General features: G+C 42.8%; 2 protein-coding genes across 2 annotated transcripts in view; both read left to right on the forward strand.

The window, feature by feature from the left end:
- abca12 (ATP-binding cassette, sub-family A (ABC1), member 12) overlaps window positions 1–12,155 on the forward strand; it is a 58,697-nt gene extending 46,542 nt beyond the window's left edge. The window contains exons 31-41 of the mRNA XM_083777155.1: window positions 1,054–1,307; window positions 2,455–2,659; window positions 2,952–3,061; window positions 4,152–4,302; window positions 7,465–7,599; window positions 8,792–8,895; window positions 9,167–9,259; window positions 9,550–9,655; window positions 10,127–10,264; window positions 11,001–11,110; window positions 11,436–12,155. Coding sequence (XP_083633281.1) covers window positions 1,054–1,307; window positions 2,455–2,659; window positions 2,952–3,061; window positions 4,152–4,302; window positions 7,465–7,599; window positions 8,792–8,895; window positions 9,167–9,259; window positions 9,550–9,655; window positions 10,127–10,264; window positions 11,001–11,102 — 1,398 coding nt within the window. The 3' untranslated portion in view covers window positions 11,103–11,110; window positions 11,436–12,155. The remainder of the gene's footprint in view (window positions 1–1,053; window positions 1,308–2,454; window positions 2,660–2,951; window positions 3,062–4,151; window positions 4,303–7,464; window positions 7,600–8,791; window positions 8,896–9,166; window positions 9,260–9,549; window positions 9,656–10,126; window positions 10,265–11,000; window positions 11,111–11,435) is intronic.
- Window positions 12,156–14,050: 1,895 nt separating this feature from the next.
- The window catches only part of bard1 (BRCA1 associated RING domain 1), a 41,514-nt gene continuing 33,856 nt past the window's right edge, over window positions 14,051–21,708 (forward strand). The window contains exons 1-3 of the mRNA XM_083777559.1: window positions 14,051–14,218; window positions 18,610–18,666; window positions 19,040–19,188. Of these exons, the coding sequence (XP_083633685.1) occupies window positions 14,127–14,218; window positions 18,610–18,666; window positions 19,040–19,188 (298 nt within the window). The 5' untranslated portion in view covers window positions 14,051–14,126. The remainder of the gene's footprint in view (window positions 14,219–18,609; window positions 18,667–19,039; window positions 19,189–21,708) is intronic.

The following is a 21,708-nucleotide window of genomic DNA, read 5'->3' on the forward strand; positions in this document are numbered from 1 at the left end:
GTCCGTGTGTGCGTGCGTGTGTCCGTGTGTCTGTGTGTCCGTGCATGCGTGCGTGCGTGTGTGCGTGCGTGCATGCGTTAAATAGATAGCCATAAATAGATAGCCATCATTGCCATAGAGTGTTTGTTCAGTCTCCCCATATTTCCAGCTATTTAGTAAACACAAAAAATACAATTGGAAGTGATGAAACAAAAACTATGAGCGGACAACATTTTTAACTGGAACAATTAAAGCTGATAAATGACCTTTGTGAGGTTCTATCTCCTGGTTAAATTGGCATCCCGTATAAAATATTTTCTGTTTACGAAAGAGCTTGAGAGAGATGGGGAAACTCTAGACACCATTACTGAACAAACACTATTCTATAGTAATGGTCTGTGCTTAACCCATTTTGGGCGGGAACCCCATTTGGTGTTGTAAACATTATGTTATGATTTAGCTATTGAAAAATAGCAGATCTACAAGCTCATAGCTTGTAGGTCTGCTATTTTTGAAAGATCGTGAAAATATTTATTTCAGAAAACTGGAGGATTTAGTCACTTACACCACCTTTAATTCAATGTTTCTGGTCAGTATTCGAGGTGGTGTACTGAGATGCTGAACGAGTCTGCATCACCAGATACTTACTATCAGAGATTTGGACAGACTGTTTGAGGATGAATGCATAGGCCTAGACTATATGAGCAGTGGTTCTCAAACCTTTTCTTGGATCAGGGCCCACTTTAAAATCTTAAAAGTGTTCGTGGCCCCTGCATCTAACCCCTTAAGTGGTCAGATGGGTGGGCTGCCTGCATTTACACTTTACAGTTTATTTTAATGATCATTGATACTGAAAATTCATTTTTCAAGATTATTTTTTTCCTTTTTTTCTTAATGTTATATTAGCCTATTATTTTTTATTTTTTTGGGGAACCACTTGCAGGATCCTCACGGTCTTGCACCAGGTTGACAATCGCCGGTATAGAAGCAGTTCTACTGTATTTTCCCACTCCTCTCAGTTTCCTGCTCTACGTCTTGTTGTTCACCCTCTCTCTGTGTTCTGTGATCCCGCAGCCCGTCAAAATTATTTTTGAGGGGCTATGCAGGGCCTTCCTGATCTTCCCCCAGTTCAGCTTCGGCAATGGCCTGATGGAGCTGGCCAGGATCAACATGGAGGTGCAGCTCCTCAGTGGCTACGGCATCGATGCCTACAAGAACCCTTTCTCCATGGACACCCTGGGCTGGATGTTCCTCTCCTCCTTTATCCAGGGCGTGGTGTTCTTCTCCCTGCGTCTGCTGATCAACAAGGGGCTCGTACGCACACTCAGGTGAGAGGGGCCGACCCCAATGCGTTCAATTGATTGGTTGAATACTATATTCGTCAGAAATGTACAGCGTGTGGCACAGTAAGACATTAAGTCTAAAATGATTACACACAAAAAATGTCCTGGGGACATTAACATACTGCAATAATATGTCATCATCAACAAATACAAACATTATATGTACAAAAGAGACCCTTTTGGTCTCCTTATAGATGTTTTTCCAGACCAATTTAGAATAAAACCAGTGTTGATTCATGTGCAATTCCAATTTTATTGTCGGAATATGTTTATACATTGGGTTAAAAGTTAAAACAGTGTTAAAATAGTTTGATAGCCGATGGCGATCATAGCCAATTGGATTTGAATATGAAAACTCTGAATGATACATGCATTTATCACATGACTTTTTACTACAGGGATCTCAAAGCATGAGAATTAGACTTTCCTTATCTCGCTTGAGCAGATGTGCCTGCTCGCTCCTATACAGTATGTTTGCTCCGCCCCTTCTACTGTAAATCCCCACTACAAATTTATGCCATGTGTCTGTACACATGAGATTATATGTACTGATTGGTGTGACTTTTGGACAAAATCAGTTGAGCAAAAAGTGTGTTTTGAATAAATTGCAATGGGCTGAATATCTAGTTAGGTGAAAACATCTCTGCCTGTCGGCCTGGCTGAGATAAAGAGTAATGTAAACCCTACACATGTCAGTGTAGTGAACAATCTGACACATCCCTGTTCTTCAGTCACAGACCCAGTTTGATACATACAGTATCGATGATAATCTGAAATACATGGATGTGATGTCGGTGGGTGCAGTGGGGCATTCATTTATCAAGTCATGAACCACAAACCACAAGTTTAACGTATTCATTTATTCATTTTTGTCTCAATAACTTACAGTACACCTATAGCAAATTATTGATAACTTCTCGCTCCATCACTGATTGAGTGACTCTTTTTAGTTTCTATACCCATATTATAGCTCTGGTAATATTGATAAACATTTCGTAAAACATTTTCCTTTCTTAGCTGGGTGAGGAATGAATCTCTCTCCAGGCTGTTGGCCTATGAATTTATATTGCCTACGCAATGAACTTATCGACATGCGTCGTTATTTAACAGACAATTTCTCCTCTCGCTGTAGGCACCTGATCTTGGGCAGAAAGGTGGTACCCCAGGCCACGAATGCGGATGACGATGAGGATGTAGTGGCAGAGCGCGAGCGAATGGCCAGCGGTGCCGCCCACACAGACCTCTTGCAGGTCAACCAGCTGACCAAGATCTACCAGCACCTCAGCAGTAAGGTCCATGCGGTCAAGAGGCTGTCCGTGGGCATCCCTGCAGGAGAGGTACAGTACATTCAACTGGCACTGATGCATGAACGACACGTGCACTTTGTCAACCATTGCAGGGTGTTTAGAAATTAGTTAGTATAACTTTCAGCAGCAATGGCGTCTAATGAAGGGAACAATTAGTTCAATGGGGTTAACACCAAATGTATAATTAAACAAAAAAATATATGGCTATATTAAACATTGATGTTACTGTATGATCATCAGCTTACATCAGCTACGTTTCTAGCAGTTTTGTTAGCTGACGGCATTCGCAAGCACCGCAACATATTTCTCCTTGTTTCTGCAGTGCTTTGGTCTGCTGGGTGTGAATGGAGCTGGAAAGACCACCACCTTCAAGATGCTGACTGGAGATGTCAGCCCCACTGATGGAACTGCACAGATCAAGGACTGGGATGGGTAAGTGATTTGTTTACCTGAGCGGATTATCAGTCATGTGAAAGGAGCTCTGGACTTGAATCTATCATGGTGGTTGTACTTTCTTTCCCCCCCCACTAAGGCAATGACAGCTATCACATTGTGTGAATGCACCCAGATAATTAAAGAGGTAGTGCCATGATCCCACCCCCCCCCCCCCCCCCCCCCCTAAAACATGATTGTCGGGTACTATAATTATACTAGGAGAAAGATGTTTTTATGTGGCCACACCCACCAGTTCACCCACCTGAACGGATACCATGCCACCGGGTTCGGAGAGGGGATTATATTGTGATGTCACTATATCACTGTCATTTCGATTGGGCCTTTTGACCTGGGCCTCGATTGGACCTTTTGAGAAAGCAAAAATACACAGTTTGGGGGTCTATTAGAGTATCAGATCAGAATTAGAATCAGCTTTGTCCCAGGTATAATCCATAGGTTCAAGGAAGAGCAAAGGTCTGAGACCAGCCTGACGGCATCACCTGTCATCAGGCTGCCGAACAAGGCTTGTGACTTGTTGGGCAGTCCGACGACAGACTGCGCACCGCTTGTTCGTACGTTCCTGGAGCTCGGGGAGCTTGCCTCCCATTATCGGAGCAGATCATAGACAGCGTTTTGTGTATATAAATGTGTTTATTGGCAGTACTTAATATAATCGCCTTGGGGTTATATAAGTAATTCTCTTACAGGGAGAGGTTCTCTAGTAATTATCTCTTTTCCTTATAGGTGTCATGGCAACTCTGACTAATGAAATCTGAAAGACAATTTCCACAAGTAGCTTAAAAGAGGGAGAGTGCATATGGAGAGAGTATACCTAGAGATATGGTTTTAAGCATTAAATATTTAAATATTTAGAAAGCACTCAAACTAGGACAGCATGTGTGTTTTAGAGTCTCCTGTATAGTTAGTCAACCCCCTACTCACTTCCCCCTGTCTCTATGCTCTCCGCTTTAGACTTGTGCTGTATTGCCAGGCTATTCCCAGCACAGACGCACACACACACACTTTCCATCTGTCCCGAAGCATGCTGGCCTTAAAAGGAATCTGTCTCTGTTTATGTTTCCCCCAGGCGGATGGTAGACATCATGGAGTGCCGTAACCAGGGCATAAACATTGGTTACTGTCCCCAGGTGGACGCCCTGGATGATCTGCTCACCGGTGAGGAGCATCTGTACTTCTACGCCCGCGTCCGAGGTATCTCCAAGGGGGAGATCGACTCGGTAAGTCACGGACCCGTAAACCCAACCCCACCCCTTCTCCTCAAAGGGCACAGAGACAGACAGTGATAAGGCATGAATCAAATCAAATCAACCTTTATTTATTTATAGAGCACATTTAAAATAATCAAAATTGACCAAAGTGCTGTACATAAAAACATCAACATAAAAAACAGGGACGTAAAGAAAAACATTGTTAATCGGCAGTCGAAGACTGTCAAAAATCGGACCTACAACTGTCAAGCATCGGACCTACAAATCTGGCATCTGCATGTGTGCAATCTGAGCTACGCAATTAAGGCGATGCTGTGTGCATCCATTTTGAGAGGTTTACGTTTCAAGCGATTCTTTTGCTTTCATCTGACAGTTCTCTTGAGCCCCTTTCTCTGCATTCATCATCCTTGAATGCTAATCAATCTCGCATTTCTTCGGGGTTCGTGATGCTGTCTATTTTTTTGTTAACGCTGTCAGTGAAATGCACAGCGCAAACGCTCAAAAGATGACGGAAAATTCTGATGTTCTATCTTGACATTTTCCTTTTTTTAAGCCCTCTGGCAAGTTCGAGTGAGAGGCAGGCATCTACAAAAAAGAAAAGAACCCCAGCCCAGATCCAATGATATGAAGCAACAAACACTTTACTGTGTGTGATATCAGCATGTGAAAACTCGCCTTCTGAAGCCTGATCTATACTTCATCCTACAACGGTGTCACATGCACAAAAAAAATCTAAAAAATCTACAAGCCCACAGTGCGGCGGATAGTGATACGTTCTGGAGATCTTCATATATATTTTTCATTTGCGAGACTCCACTGTACGACGGAGTATATATTACGCCTTAGAGTCATCTCCTCTCTCTCTCTCTCTCAGATTCATCTTCTAGCCTATAGGACACATCAGCCTCACAACAGTGATGGAATCTGGCAACCGCACACATGTCACCAACACGATATGCACGCACGCACGCACAGGCACATGCACACGCACACGCACATGCATGCACGCACGCACAGGCACACACACACACACAGCCAATCATACAGAAAAATGGATGTGACTCACTCTAATCACCATCACCGCTGTCTCTCCGGTCAGTGGTGACAACAATGGTTGTAATGGCCCCAGCACTGGCAGACAGACGAGGTTATATATTATTGCCCCCTCTTATGTTGTGTCGCACTGACAGTGTAGTGGAGGATAATGAGACAGGCTCTAATGGGCCCATTTCACATTTACATGGTTTTGTCATGCTTAATGAGCTGTTACATCAGAGGTGCAAGGGAAGAAATACAACAATATACCTACCGTTGCCGTCGGGCGGACACCTTTTATGTCCAAAACCGTGACTTTCCATGGAATGGAAAAAGGAACCTGTGTTCGTTTGGGAAATGAACCTTTATTGAGAAAAGGATATCCCCTTGAGATGTATCATCTCGTTTTCGAGGGTGTCAGCAAATACAAGACAATACAAGTACATTCATACATAATCGAGGACAAAACAAACAACAAAGCTCTCCTAAAACTAGCCGCTCCCATCCCACCTATTCACCCGCAACATTGTATCAATAAGTCAATATAGTAATGATACAAGTATACAAGATGATGAACATACACCGGAAGAACAACAGGCCGAGCATCATGACAGACATGCGAATGCATTAACAACATTGTCAATACACCGTGACCGAGTACAAACATGCACTTGAAAATAGTAAATAGTAAATAGTAAATAGTAGATAGTAAGTAGTAAGTAGTAAATAGTAAATTTGCCGCATGATGTAAGGAAAGAGAGAACAATCAGAACAATCGGAGACATTTAGAAACAGGAGCATGGTGTTTGGAGATAGACACTTTAAAAATATTGAAGGAGTTAATGGACTGAGGGAACTGGGGAGATTGTTCCAGTCGACAGGAGCTTTACATTTAAAAGCACGCCAACCAACTACTTTTCTGATGTTGGTGGGGACTATAAGGTAAACATGGTCTGTGTGCCTCAGGTTGTATGGTGAGCTGAAGGGACGTAGATATTGTTTTAGATATTCCGGGTAATTAAAGTATATGCATTTAAAGATAAATAAATTAATTCATTAAATCAATTAAAAGCCTGACAGCAACGATATTTTGATCTACTGTAACAAAGTGAGGGACAAATTTGCTGTTGACATTTTGTCTCTGCCCGTAGCCTGTGAAGTGTCTAATAGGTCTACACACAGTGTTGTAATACATGTACCGTTTCAACCCAGAATAATTACCAAGCTGAAAAATATATATATATATACTGTATATTCACTCCATAATTCCAAAACACAGTCATGTGTACATTTTGCCTACGTATGGGGATAAAAACCACTTCATGCTTGTTGTCATCGGTTTGAAGAAAATGAGTCTGGGATGGAAAATAAACTTGCAGCCATTTAACCACACTGTTTACAGCTTTGCTATGCTTTGTGTCATCTTTAATAACTCAAAGGAATGACATGTCTAGCATAGTTAGACACCCAGAAGGATGTGCAAATCCCAGCTCTGCAAACAAACAAAGTGAAGGCCTTAGCTGTAATACCGGTGGTGTTTTACAACAGCACATGTAGCTCTTCCTCCAAAGCTCAACCGGTATGTCACGCTCTGGATAAACTAGTAGCTGGATAAAGTCTGAAAACCCACCTCTTCAGACCCCATCTTAGCCCGTAGTGTAGCACTTGCCGTAGCACTTGCACTAACCTTGATGACCCTACAGGCGTATGCATAGGCTCAATTTATGTAACTTATATAGCATTTCATGTAGACATAGCACTCTAGAGTGTATATGCATAGTTTCATTAGATATTCCACTGTTAGGTTCTTAGCTTACATATGATTCATGATGACATTTCTTTATGTATTTGATGTGTTACCATGTTTTTGTTCCTGCTTACTGTAAATCGCTCTGGATTAAGAGCGTCTGCTAAATGCCTAAATTGTAAATTGTACTTTTGGTACTTTAAGTACATTTTGATGCCAATACTTTTGTACTTTTACTCAAGTAAATTTAGATTTCCGGACTTTTACTTGTAACGGAGTATTACTATATTACAGTGATACTGTACTTTAACTTACAACATAAAACATCTGAGTACTTTTTCCACAACTGGCTCTCTTTCTCTCTTTCTCTCTCCCTCTCCCTGGTGCAGGTGGTGAACTACCTGCTGAAGAAGCTGGAGTTGGACTACCACAGGAACACCATCACCGACGGCTACAGCTGCGGCACCCGCAGGAAGCTCTCCACGGCGCTCGCCCTCATCGGACACCCCCAAATCCTGCTGCTGGTGAGGACCCACTGTATCATAGCACAAGTGTTGATTTTTGACAGTACTTTTCTTTTAGTCGGTCAGTGCCTTACCGCTATCCCTAAACTTCTTAGCCTTCTTTTACTATTCAGAAAAACATAAAAGAATTGTTCAACTAGCCGATCAACATCGACATGTTGTGAGCTTGAAGATTGGTTATTTGAACTATTTAAAAATGTTTTTCAAACATAGTGTAAAAGGGATAAGGGCTAAGGCACTAACCAAAATAGAGGCCGTAGTCTTTTGAATACAATTTAGATTTCGTTTTAGTCATATTTTATTCATCTGAAATGTTGAAGTGTTAGTCTAGTTTTAGTCGACTAAATATCATAAGATTTTAGTCGACTAAATCTAGAGTTGGTTTTGTTTTTACAAAAATTTAATTTGGCAGGACTTGATGGCGTCGCAATTGCTGATTTTACACTTGGTTGGTTGTACAACCAATGCTTAAAATAGCCGAGTTCACAACGCGTTGCACTGCAATGCGTTGTGAGCTTGTAGATCTGCTATTTTCAGAGCGCAACACCCAAGAACAACCAACAAACATAAAATGACTTGTCTTTTAGTTCTAGTGGATCTCTTCTCCACTAGTCCCTCCCTAACATTTTTGTGTAGATTAGCCCCCAGCATTAAAAGTACTGTATACTTCCTGTTTCCATCTTTTTGTTTCTCTCTTTCTCACCATTCTGTCCTCGCTTGTTTCTCCTTTCCCTCTGTCCTGCGTGTTCTCACTTTCCCATAAGCCCTCTCCACTAATCCCCCTGTCCTTATTCTTTCTAACCCCTTCTGTCCTTGTTTCTCCCTTTCCTCTGTCCGCCTGTCACATGCTGACAGTCCACCCCCCACCTTATTTTATTCTGCTCCCATCATCCATCTGTGCTTATTACTTCTTTCATCTCCGCCCTCCCTCCCTGTCCTAATTTCTTCACCTTCCTCTGTGGGTCTCTCGCTCACACACCACTGCTTGCCTCTCAATTTATCTCGTTTCTCTCCTCACCGTCCGTCCATCCGCGTCTCTATCTCTCTCTCTCTCTCTCTCTGCCTGAATCTGACTGTGCTGCTTTTTCCTTCATCCTCTTGTCCCCTCTCCCGTCGGTTCCTGTCTTTCACGCCTACTGCCCTCGTCTTTTACAGTCTTTCACTCACTCCCCCCTCATCAATCTTTCCCCAGGATGAGCCCAGCTCTGGCATGGACCCCCGCACCAAGCGCCACCTGTGGAAGATCATTTCCGATGAGGTGAAGGGGAAGTGTGCCGTGGTTCTCACCTCTCACAGGTCAGCAGCACGTTATCTCTGAATTGCCCGTTGCTGTGTAATTTTATATTCTTTGTACCCGTAATAATCGTAACAGGATTGTGAATGGACACGTGACTTGTTGTGTTATAAAAGTAAAATGGCTAAGCACTAGCTGAACAGCAGGATGTTTACGAGGCTGTATGATAGAAGCAGTGGTAATTAAGTTAATTTATTTCATTCCTCTCTGTCTCCCTGTCCCCTCTATCTCTGTCTGACTGCCTGCCTCCATCCCTTTCTTTCGCGACCTCAGTATGGAGGAGTGCGAGGCACTGTGCACCCGTCTGGCCATCATGGTGAAGGGTCAGTTCCGCTGCCTGGGTTCCCTGCAGCACATTAAGAACAGGTCAGTCCTCCCTGCCTGTCATTAGTGCCCTCTCCACCCCAACCGCCCCACCCTTTCATCCTCCACCCTGGAGTGGCTTTGTTCTCCACACTCTCTCAGCCTTGTTTTGTATGGACGCACTTTACAGACGCGCACAGACAGACAGACACACACACACACACACACACACACACACACACACACACACACACACACACACACACAAACACACACACACACACACACACACACACATGCACACGCAATTACAATTACTGTTTTATTGTTGTTGCAAAATTGCCTTTCTACAGGTTCGGCAGTGGCTTTACCGTGAAAATGTACCTGGCGCGGGCCTCCTGCGACGTGGAAGCAATCACCAGTTTCATGCAGCACTGTTTCCCCAGCACTTATCTCAAGGTGAGCGTTGCAGGCTAGCTAGGACAGTCACAAGGCCCTGACGGGAGAGAGGACAGACACACACTCACACTGTGGTGTGAGTCGTTGCTACAAGTACACTGCGGACAGCTCATGGAAACTTGGAAAAATGTAGGCTAGAGGTGATACGTAACTGTCAGCTTACTGTGAATCATTTCCAAGTATAGCTAGCGGGGCATGCAGTTTTCCTTTTTTACAATCTCTCTTCTGAGAGAACTCCCATGCCCCTTCTAAGGCAATGACATTAACAGTCTCCTACTTTTTAGAGTATGCCATACAGCACCATGGTTGTGGGTTTGAATTCCAGGGGCCACCCATGTTACATTTTATGATTGGATGGATGGGTCATGTGCCCGGAAAGGTTGCCCACCCCTGGCAGAGGGGCTCAGATTAATGTCACATTTCATGGGACAGGGTTCATTTGCTGTATGTGCCCTGTTGACCACCCACTAGGACCAGCATTCTGCCATGGTGGAGTACCATGTCCCGGTGGCCCCCGGAGGGGTGGCTGACATCTTTGACCAGCTGGAGTCCAACAAGACGACCCTGCAGATCAAACACTTCTCCATCAGCCAGACCACACTGGACGAGGTAAGGCACAACGGAGTCATTAAGCCCATCTGAAAAGATGTTGTGCCCAGGCATACATGACATTTTCAAGATATTTTCAAATGCATTTAGGGTTAAAGTGGTAAAAAAAACTATTTTGAGGCTATGTTAAAGGGATATTTCACTTTCGAATAAAATAAACATATATAAAATAATTAATGAAAAATGTAATTGAAAGATCACGCCTCCCTCGTACATTGGACGGACAATATCAGTCTCTAGAACTAAGTTGTTCAATGAATTAATTCATGGTTAAAATGTAGTTTGAAGATACAATACAGTTTGAAAGTGAAATATCCCTTTAACTAATGTTGCTGAGTATCCCCCTGGAACCCCCTCAACGACCCCTGGGGGTCCCCGGACCCCACTTTGACTTAGAAGAGGAGAGAAAGAAAGAAAGAAAGAAAGAAAGAAAGAAAGAAAGAAAGAAAGAAAGAAAGAAGAGACAGTAGTGAGTTGAGAGGAAAACGAAAGAATGAGCTGAGGAAGTTAGAGGGGTGGCGGGTGCTAACACGGCCTGAGGGAAAATAGAGCCAATATAAATTACAGAGAGAGAAAGAATATGAGCTTTAAACTCACAGCTAGCAATGCTAAGGTGAAATACTTCAGGGAGAATGAATGGGCTTTAATATCTACCCGGCATTCAAATAACTCCACCACCACTACCGTCCACCACCCAGATCTCAACCCCTAACATAACCCTCTGCCACACACACAGGTGTTCATCAACTTCGCCATGGGGAAGGTTGGCATGGAGACCGCACCGCTCAACAGCGAGGATTCCGACAGTCTGTGCTCCATCGACTCGTCTGACACGTAGCCGGTCTACCGACGGCCAGAGATGGGCAAAATACATTGAAAATGTATTTTGATACAAAATACAAATACTGGGTCAAAATTGTTATCTAAATACAAAATACAAAATACATCTTCCATCCCCATCGAAATACAAATTACAAAATACAAAAAAGTATTTCAAATACATATTGAAAATGTATTTTGATACAAAATACAAATACTGGGTCAAAATTTTTATTTAAATACAAAATACATCTCATTTCTTCCATCTCAGCGAAATACAAATTACAAAATACAAAAAAGTATTTAAAATACGTATTTCAAATACATGTATTTCAAATACTGCCCATCTCTGCCGACGGCCATGTTCATCCTTGATGCTGTCCGCTCGCCACGACCACGCACACGCACACGTCTGGTCCATGCACAGTGCGAAAGGAGAGCATGCAATGGTTGTTTAAAATAATATATTATGTTGCAATATTGCATAAATGACAGATTTCTGGCTGTTTATGAGGACAAAAGCAATGGTCAATGCACACACTCACTGAAGTATACCCATTTTTACTATACCCCCCGTCCCTCACACACACATTGCTGATTAGCTATGTGTGTGTGTGTGTGTGTGTGTGTGTGTGTTGTATGAATGGCATGCATCTAATCACCTTGCAAACAGAAGTGCAATTATTTGTTTACTTGTATTTTAATTAAGTTAACAGGAAGGAGTCTTAAATTAATTGTATACATTATAAATTTTCTGTCTTGCTGTCTTCATTTATTTGTGTCTGTGGTGAGGGCACCTTATCAGAACACTTTACCTTTATTAGGTATCCATTACCTTTTTAATCAGATCATTTCTTAATTGATACCATTATGTTTTAGCTGATGTACTCTAGTATGGACACAACATGATCTAACTTCATGTAAAATAACACATACACTAAGGGCATATAATGTTCCCAAATGAGTGGGTTTTTTATCCGCAGGCTAGGCGTGTATATAATTACTGTCTTCTGGCGGTAGGCCTATATCACAAAAGAAAATGTTCTTGGCTCAAAGAGATGAGCTCCCTCAATATCTGCACTATTCCCCTCTCATTAACACCTCCTCTAAGGCCATGTCTAAATTTTAGAATGAATGTACTGAATATTTTATGGATACTTTCCTTTCCTGCTTAAGGCTCTAGGCTTATTCCACATAGTCTGGCACTTATTGAGCATTATTATTTTTTATACATCTAATAAAGCAAATTTCAAAATGCATCATTGTCATGACTTCTCCATTGTGTGTAGATATAAGATTAGCATGTTGTCTGATATCCCAGATATGCTGCGGGCTTAAAATAGTCTATGCAATTAAAAATGCATCTGCTTCTGTCTTTAGCTGTTTAATATTACTGTTACTATGTTCAGAAGATGTTTCTCTTTTACTGTGGACGCAGACAGACAGACAGACAGACAGACAGACAGAGCAGACAACCATTTCTGCAAATCCATTCTTCACTTCCGAATCCAACAGAAAACACAAAATAATTGCACACACAGCAGAATTAGGATGAAACCTGCTAATTATGAAACTTCAAAAGAGCACATTACATTTTTATAAGCACTAAAGGAAAGTGAGACAGACATGTGGCTCCACAACAAAGCTGTCACCTCCAGTTTAGAGGCCGCTCTAGCTCAGCTGGTTATGTAAACACAAGCAGACTGCAGAGCCAAACAGAAACCCCACTGGACCAAATCAATTTATAACAAAACAAAAAGAAAACTATCTGATCCATTGGAAAGAAACACACACACACACACACACACACACACACACACACACACACACACACACACACACACACACACACACACACACACACACACACACACACACACACACACACACACCAAATTGTAATGTTATTTGGCTCTAAACAGAGAATACACAGTGCAGAATATCTAAGCACTGTGACTGATCCAAAACAAAAGAAATCCTTGACTATGCACACAGACTCACTGAGTGAGCCTAGCAATCGAATATAAGGCCACCTGAGGCAGAGGAGACGCGGGCCGGCTCCCAAGACAAGACAGACTGTACACCCACTGCACACAAAATGAGATGGAACCCGAGTTGCACTTTCTACCTGCCAATTGTATCAATTAGCACCATAGGATTAGCACACATCAGAGACACATACTTCCCACTGATTACAAACTTGGCCCCCAACATAATGTAAACTCTTTAGCAGATTTGTGTCAAATCACTTTGGTTACTAGTTTCTGCTATGGCAGATTGCAGTTTTTGAATGATTTATTGAAAATTCTCTGTTGTGAATGTGCGACAACGAAAGACCTTCAGAGAAAGCTTGACTTGAGAAAGCTCTGCTTTCAGGGAAAAAATGAACCGTAAAATATTTAGTTTTTGTGTTGGAAGCAATGTTAAACAGCCTGTATTTTCAGTTTTGTATGCCTACTGTTTCTAGGATTATAGTTCAGAGATAATTGCATTTGAAATTCTATTTTCCAATTAACTTTTTTTAACCTCCTATGATGATTTCCTTTTGATTATATAGTTGTGTATATTCGTACGTCTCTAAATGTTTTGATATATTGAAAATGGTGGGCCATATTGTAAACAAGTGTAATGCTTTATGGTGTTGTCCACTCACAACAGTTTTTGTATTGAGTTGACTATGAGTTGACTATTGAGTTGTACTTGAAATGTACTGTAATTCTGCAAACTGTTAATAAATCAATCAATACTGTCTACTCTAGTGTCTACTAGAGTCAGACCCAAAACTAATTCCATGCTGTATTTAAGTAGGCTTAAGTAGACCACTGGTGGTCCCCGGACCACTGGTTGAACTTTAAAAGGACTACAACTTCCGTGGATCTCTGGCGGGAGATACGAGTAGGAAGTAGGAAGAGAAGAATGAATGTTTGTTATGAAAAACTGTTGTCAGTAAGACGACCAGTCAAGTCAAAACAGCTGCAAGTAAGAAAGAGAGCGACCGATCTAAATAATAACAATAGACATTTTAAGGAATATATGCAGTAATATGCATCGCGACGATCGCGCTCCGACACAAGCCTGGGCGAAAACCAGAGAGGCTGTCGCCAACTTTAAGCAACTGCTGCTGTGTTCAAAGTGGTAAGAGAGCAATAAGAAGCAGGGCTAAGCTAATGCTAGCGTGTGACAATAATGTGACTTAATTCAGTCCTATATATGCTTCAGTCCCTACGCTCATCTTTTCGGAGCTACGGAATGAGCGTAGGGAGGGATTGATATATTAATCACATATGGGGCTAACGCTAACACGACTTGCCATTTCATCTTTGTTGTGAAGTTAACGCAAGCAAACTGCATTGGATTTTGTTTGCCGTGTTCCCCCTTCCCCACCGTCCGACAAGCTGATCTACAAGATCATAGCTCACACAAGCACACTGTCATAACGACGTTGTGAGCTTGGATCTGCTAGATTAGCCGCAATTTGCACTAGATCTTTTTATAATGGGATGAATCTAGCCCTGGAACATGACTCTCGTATTCATACGAGAGTCATGACGTAACTTCACCCTGGTTTTTGCGAACGCTACATTTACAAATAATTAAAATATATAAACATTCGCATTTCAAATATAAAGTACTCACAAAGTGTCCCACGGGTGTTAGTTAGTAGCAGCGCCAGCGATTAGAATTTCTGCATCCCGCGTTGTTTAATAAAAAGCATTTTTATCCGAGGTGTTATTTTGCCATTGGCTTTCAACTACGCGCCCCTATCGGTCGGGAGGAGGTGTGTTCGATATAGGTAGGCTGACCGCCCTGCCAATACAGACTAACGCCAGGGCTCCACTGGGCGCGTTGCGTCACGCGTGCGTCACGCGTGCGTGCGTCAAAAAACGAACCGGTTCAATTTTATGGTGACGGAGACGCGACGCAACGCGGGCAGTGGAGCCACCCTCCATTGATTAAAAGGGCACATTCCCGACACTGACGGAGACGCGACGCAGACGCGCCGCAGACGCGCCGCAGACGCCCCTGGCGTAATAGGCGAGTGCGCTCCCGGTGTGCAACTGTGGATTTCCCAAACGAACCCCGTTTGAAAAAAGTAGCCGGGGAGCTCGAACAAAAATGCTTTTTATTAAACAACGCGGGACGCAGCAATTCTAATCGCTGGCGCTGCTACTAACTAACACCCGTGGGACACTTTGTGAGTACTTTATATTTGAAATCTGAATGTTTATATATACGGAAATCTTGTAAATGCAGCGAGCGCAAAAAACAGGGCAAAGTTACTGCATGACTGTCATGATACTCATCATGGCAGTCATGTTCCAGGGCTAGGATGAATCTAGCCCCGCGAGTCAGAACCAGGGGGGCAGTCAGCCAGATATTTCGTGAAGCCTCATTTGAAATCGGTAGTTCATATAATGGCCTGTTGTGGCGCTGGACTGGACCCAAAAAGCCCCATAGCTCCATAGAGGCCCATGTATTTTGGCCCAACTTCACCTAGACTGTATTACCTTAATAAACATGGTCATGAATACTTTCTTCTTCCAGTCACTAGTTTAAAGTCTCATTTCTAATGTCATAATATTCTTTTTGGAAAATTATGGTCCCATTAATTTAAAAAAATGACCATAAAGTCGCGTATGTTCTGAGGGGCGTGGCTACCTTTACAGTCTATGATCGGGATTCCCCTCCCACTCGAGTCAAAATAAAAACCAACAGAGAAGAAGGGGGGAAGTCCCGCCTCGTTGTCTGGGCCAGCCAATGGCCAGCTGGTCCAAAACGGAGCCAGCCAATGGCCAGCTGGTCCAAAACGGATCTAGAAAGATGGCGATTTACAGTGCATTAGAATGCAAGGGATTTCAGGCTTCATTTTACGTTCATGTTAGACCCGGGGAACGCTTTGTCCATATTTTTTACAGTCTATGGTCAGAACCCATCTTGTTCTTTGATTGACTTTTTTGATTAGGTTGGTGGCCATTTTATCACTGGAAAGATTGGCCTCCAGGATGGAACCTAGGTAGGTAATTTGATCTTTTCGTGTGATAATATTGTCACCCACTCTAACCAAGAAGCCATCTGCCTTGCTGAGATTACTATTTGATTCGAAGAGGATGGATTCAGTTTTTCCCAGGTGTAAGGATAGTTTGTTATCAGCGAGCCAGGTGCAGATTCTACCGAGTTCAGAGCTGAGGGTCTTTTCAACCTGCAGTTTGTTCCTGTCCGAGACCTGAGTCATCTGCGAACAGGAACAAGTTGCAGTCACAAGCTGAAGTCATGTCGTTAACATATATTAGGAACAGTAGAGGCCCTAGTATGCTTCCTTGTGGGACGCCACAGCTCACTGGGAGGGGAGGGGACAGTGTTCCGTTCACCTCCACCATCTGTTCTCTCCCCTCCAGGTAGGATTGCATCCAGCTCACTGATGTGCTATCAAAACCAATAGCTTTAAGCTTGTTAACCAGTATGGAGTGGTTCACGGTGTCAAAAGCCTTTTGGAGGTCCAGCATGACCATGCCGCAGTATTTTCCAGCGTCCACCTCGTGTTTGATGTGGTCGCTCAAATAGAGGAGGCATGTGTCAGTGGAGTGGGATGTTCTGAACCCAGATTGGAACTCGTACAGCAATTTATTAGTGGCAAGATACTTTTCAACCTGTTTTTTCCATCACTTTCGAGATGGAGCTTAGAATAGAAATAGGGCGGTAGTTGCCGGGTTCTAATTTACTCCCTTTTTTGTACAGGGGGGTTACTTTGGCCAGTTTAAAATCTTGGGGGACCTGTCCCTGTTTGATGGAGAGGTTTACTATGTGGGTGATGACGGGAGCAATGGAAATGGCTGAGTCTCTGAGAAATTTGGAGGCCAAGTGGCCTTGTGGGGTTGGAGGGCACTCAGTTTTTTAAGTACCTCCTCAGTTGTTACCATTGCCATTTTAAAATCATCTTTACAAACACCTAGGTTTTTGTAGAAGGCTTTGATGTGCTCTACACCAAAACGCCCAGAGTGGGAGGGCAGTTTGTTAACCAGCATTGTTGCAATGTTTGTAAAGAAGATGTTCAAGTGGTTGGCTACATCAAGCTTGTCAGTGATGAGGGTGTTATTCGATTTGATGTTTATGTTAGTAAACCTGGTTTTTAGTTTCTGACCACAGCCTAGTTGGTTGTTTAGTAGCTTCCAAAGCTCCCGAGGATGGGTTCGGCACGATAGATTGAGCTGACCCAGAGGGTTCCGAGAGGGTCTAGGATGAATCTAGAGTTGCAATACCCTCCAGTGACTCCCCACTCATCTTTTTTGGTTTGCGATCTGCTTGTCTTAAACGACGTTAAACTCACCAACATTGCAGCTGTAGTCCAAGCTTGAATTATCCTCTTTCAATCTGCCGAGCTTGTTTTTCATAAAAATCCACCGTAGAGATGTTTTGAGCTACTTTCTGTCAAGACATCCTCTGCAAGTGTTGCAGTTTGGAAGCACTCGTTTTTGTTAACGGGTCGCGCTGCTGCCTCCTGCATTATGTGCAAATTCGAAACAGGTGGAATGCAGGGCCGTTCAGTGACGTACGACGAGTGCTTCCGAACTCCAGCACTTCTGTCTTGACAGAAAGTAGCTCATAACATCTCTACGGTGGATTTTTATGAAAAACAAGCTCGGCAGATTGAAAGAGGATAATTCAAGCTTGGACTACAGCTGCAATGTTGGTGAGTTTAACGTCGTTTAAGACAATCAGATCGCAAACCAAAAAAGATGAGTGGGGAGTCAATGGAGGGTATTGCAACTCTAGATTCATTATAAAAATATCTAGCGTTGCAAATTGCGGCTACTGCTAGATATGATCTAGATATGCTGGTCCATGGTTAAGAGCTAGATATCAAGACTTAATCATGTATTTTAGTGAGTCTGACTTTGCTTACATCTATGATGTCAGTGGTGGGGAAAAGATTACTTGATATACTTAAAGGACCACTTTTCAACCTATCTTCATTCATATAATTGGTCCTCACTAATGTTCATGATAAAATACCACAATTTTCTACTCTGTCTGTGTCGGGGCTGTGGGCAGTTCAGAAAACCGTCCACCAGTGACATCATCTTTTAGGCAGATTATTTTTTAAACAATATCTTTTCAAAAAAATATTTTTAATTTTCGCATTGCAACTTATCGATGATGTCACTGGTGGAAGGGTGTCTGACTGCCCACAGCCCTCCTATGAGACACAGGCAGAGTAGAAAAGAATTGTGCTGTTTTATCATGAACATTAGTGAGGACCAATTATATTAAGTTAATTGTTAATGAATGTAGAGTAAAAACTACAATATTTGCCTCTGATATGTAGTGGAGTAGAAGTAAAAGTACTGAAACTTGGTAATACTCAAGTTAAGTAAAAGTACCTCAAAATTGAGTACAGTAGGCCTAAATTAGTAAATGTATTGGTGGGGTCTTTCCACCGAATGATAGCCTTGATCCAAGGCTATAGATCTGCTATTGTCAGCCTTTATAATTCACCTTGATTCTTGTGTGTCTCCTTTCCTCCACAGCTCGAAATTACTGAACGAACCAGTGTGTCTGGGAGCGTGTGAACACATTGTTTGCAGGTAATGGCAGTCATAGGTCAAATTGCATTGTTCTTTCTATAGCAGATAACTTATTTCAAATGAGTTAAATTCTAATCGAAGAGTACCGTTTTCCTGGCATAGCGTTGCAGCCATTTTCTACATTTCAGTTGTTATTGCTGGAATAATCTTAAACTGAATCACTGAATGTTAGTACTAATTTAGTAGGTACTAGGAAGTGGATTTAATGAGAAGTGAATAAGAGTTCAATTACAGAGAGAGAGAGAGAGAGAGAGAGAGAGAGAGAAAAAAGACTTTGCCAGAGACAATAATCTCTGGTAGATAAATTTAAATTGAGATCTCAAGTGGGCTTTCTTTCAGACTGAGACGTGCTTTAATATATTTTTCCCACTAGGTCCTGTGCTGCTCCTCAGATCGGGGATGGCTGTGTGGTGTGTCACAGCCCTGCGTGGGTGCAGGACATCAAGATCAACAGACAGCTCCACAACATCACGCAGGCCTTCTGCAGCTTGGATGCAATATTGAACCCCACCGAAAAATCAGGTATGGTATGTAATGAATTGATGCCACCGCGTGGCGTGCTATAACGTCAATTTATTCATTCCCACGCATCCCTCTATCTGTTGTTGACTGAGATGTTAAACATTCCGCCCCTGCTGCGTAATCTCTCTGAATGATCGTATTAGTCCGTTGTCCCTGTGGCATGTTATCGTCATCACCGTTGCGGCGTGCTTGCAGTGACTGTAATTATGTAATGCAATTAGCCATGGTGGTGTTTGGCTTCCAAGTAGATATCGGCTGTGACAAAGAGGATGCCACGGCTCGGCTGCACCTCGCCCGCGAGCTGCCGTCTCTTGTGGCGTGATGATGTCTCAATTAAGCACCAGCTATCAAAACTTTACTTAAAAAGGAGTGTGTAAGACCCTGCGGGGCAACTCTCTGCATGTTGATGCTGTGTGAACAAGACCAATGAGTGAATGAGCTCAGTTAGTTCTGCTGCCAGCTCAGCTGTCATGTCTCATTTCAGTTGCTCAGTAATCGTTTGTTTAGTGAAACATTTTGTATTTGCTAGTGATCAATCTTCGTCTAGGTTAGCCACTTTAACACAGCCTAATGAAGGTGGTACTGTTCCACCGTTATTCTGCCTCTCTGTTCTGTATAAAAGGTACTGACATGGAATGGGGAGGACATTGTAGTGTCGCCTTTGCTTTGAGCTGACAGCAGAGACAGTCACAGAGCCGAATACATGTGTGTAGACTGTAGAGAGGCATACATTTCTGCATTTATTTCAGCCCTGACTGACTTTACAATGGCTTTTAACAACTTACTTCGGTAGACTCAATGCAAATGGGCGGAGATGTTGCATCATTCTTGCATATTCAATTTGCTGCGTTTGCCTTCACACTGGCTGTGTCAAACCACAGTAGGGAACCACTGTGTTCATATTTTATAAACTATACAGTGAAAAAAAGTAATAGTTAGGACTTTGTGTGTGTGTGTGATTCGAGTAATAATTAGGACTTGAGGTGTGTGTGTGCGTGCATGCATGCCACTGTTCTTTTGGGCACATGGCAGAGGCACATCGGATACGGGAGCGCAAAATGATCCGGTGTTCCATGTTTACGCACAGACAGACAGAATATTCTGTATACTGCAGTGTTTTATGTGTTTCCTTAAGAACCATCTGACCTTATTTCGATGAGGGCTTCGGTCTCCTTATTTGACCACGTCTATCCACTTGGTAACGGGACGTCTTTGCGGTGCGTAAAATATGCCTTCTCTATCTCCTTTATTTGCTGCAGATTGCTTTCACACCTGCAGTGAATCGAAAGTGCGATTGGAAGCGAAGCCCAGTTGAATGTGGTTCTTTGATGCGCATCAGCATTCGAATGGGCCTTCACAGCTGCCAAACGAAGCACACTTTCCGACAATACACAGAAGGATTTGTTTTAATCTCAATATAGCATGCTGGTGTGAATGCGACCTAAGTGAGTTATACAACTTTAGCGTGCACTTATTTGAAAACAAAACAAGAAAAAATGCTCCTCTGAGCACAGGTCTCCACCTAGCCCCATATGTGCCCTCTCCCTACGCTCATTCTGTAGCTCCGAGATGAGGTCACTCCCACCGCGTTTCAGAAACGGCGCAAGTTTCCACAATAAGTGTTTCTTATCCTTATCACACCATTAATCCAAAACGTGTAGGGCCCATGCAGGTTTACACTAATTCAAACTTAGGATCGGCCCAGAAAATCCAACTAGAGATTTGAACTGAGCCTTTACGTCCCGTCTTTTCCATGTTTATCCAGGAAGTGTGCGTGTGCGCGTGCATGTCGAGTGAACTGAAGTCAGTTGGAAATATTCGACCAGGGGAGGCGCCGGGCAGGCGCTAAAGCTTTTCAACTTCCTTGATAAACATGGAAGCGACTGACAAAATACGGGACGTAAAGGCTCAGTTCAAATCTCTAGTTGGATTTTCTGGGCCGATCCCAAGTTTGAATTTGTGTAAACCTGCATGGGCCCTACACGTTTTGGATTAATGGTGTGGTAAGGATAAGAAACACTTATTGTGGAAACTTGCGCCGTTTCTGAAACGCGGTGGGAGGGGCCCAGTGTGTGACCTCATCTCGGAGCTACAGAATGAGCGTAGGGAGAGGGCACATATGGGGCTAGTCTCCACCAGGCCAGGTAGGTTATTGTGGCCTCCTGGTGGCGCTATAATAAGCCAATGTGAAAAGGGTGCCATTTCTTCTTGCGCATTTGATAGCAATTCCACATTCAAAATCATGATCTGAGTCATTTTGTTCCAAAAATGTGTTTAGCAAAAGTAAGTGGTGGCGCAATAACAGCTGCTATAACAGGCCAATGTGAAAAGGGTGGGATATTTTATTCCTTGGCATAGTAGGAATGTGTGTGCAACATTTCCCTTAAATTGCACGGAAGCCAATGTTAGCCAATTCGGATGGAATATGAAATACTGGACAGATCCATCTTGATCACATGACTAGAGATACTGTGTAGTACCGAGTTGCAGGATTTTCGGACAGAATCTGAAAGAGATATA

This window comes from Protomyctophum parallelum (genome assembly GCF_964188405.1).
Source record: "Protomyctophum parallelum genome assembly, chromosome: 11".
NCBI lineage: Eukaryota > Metazoa > Chordata > Actinopteri > Myctophiformes > Myctophidae > Protomyctophum > Protomyctophum parallelum.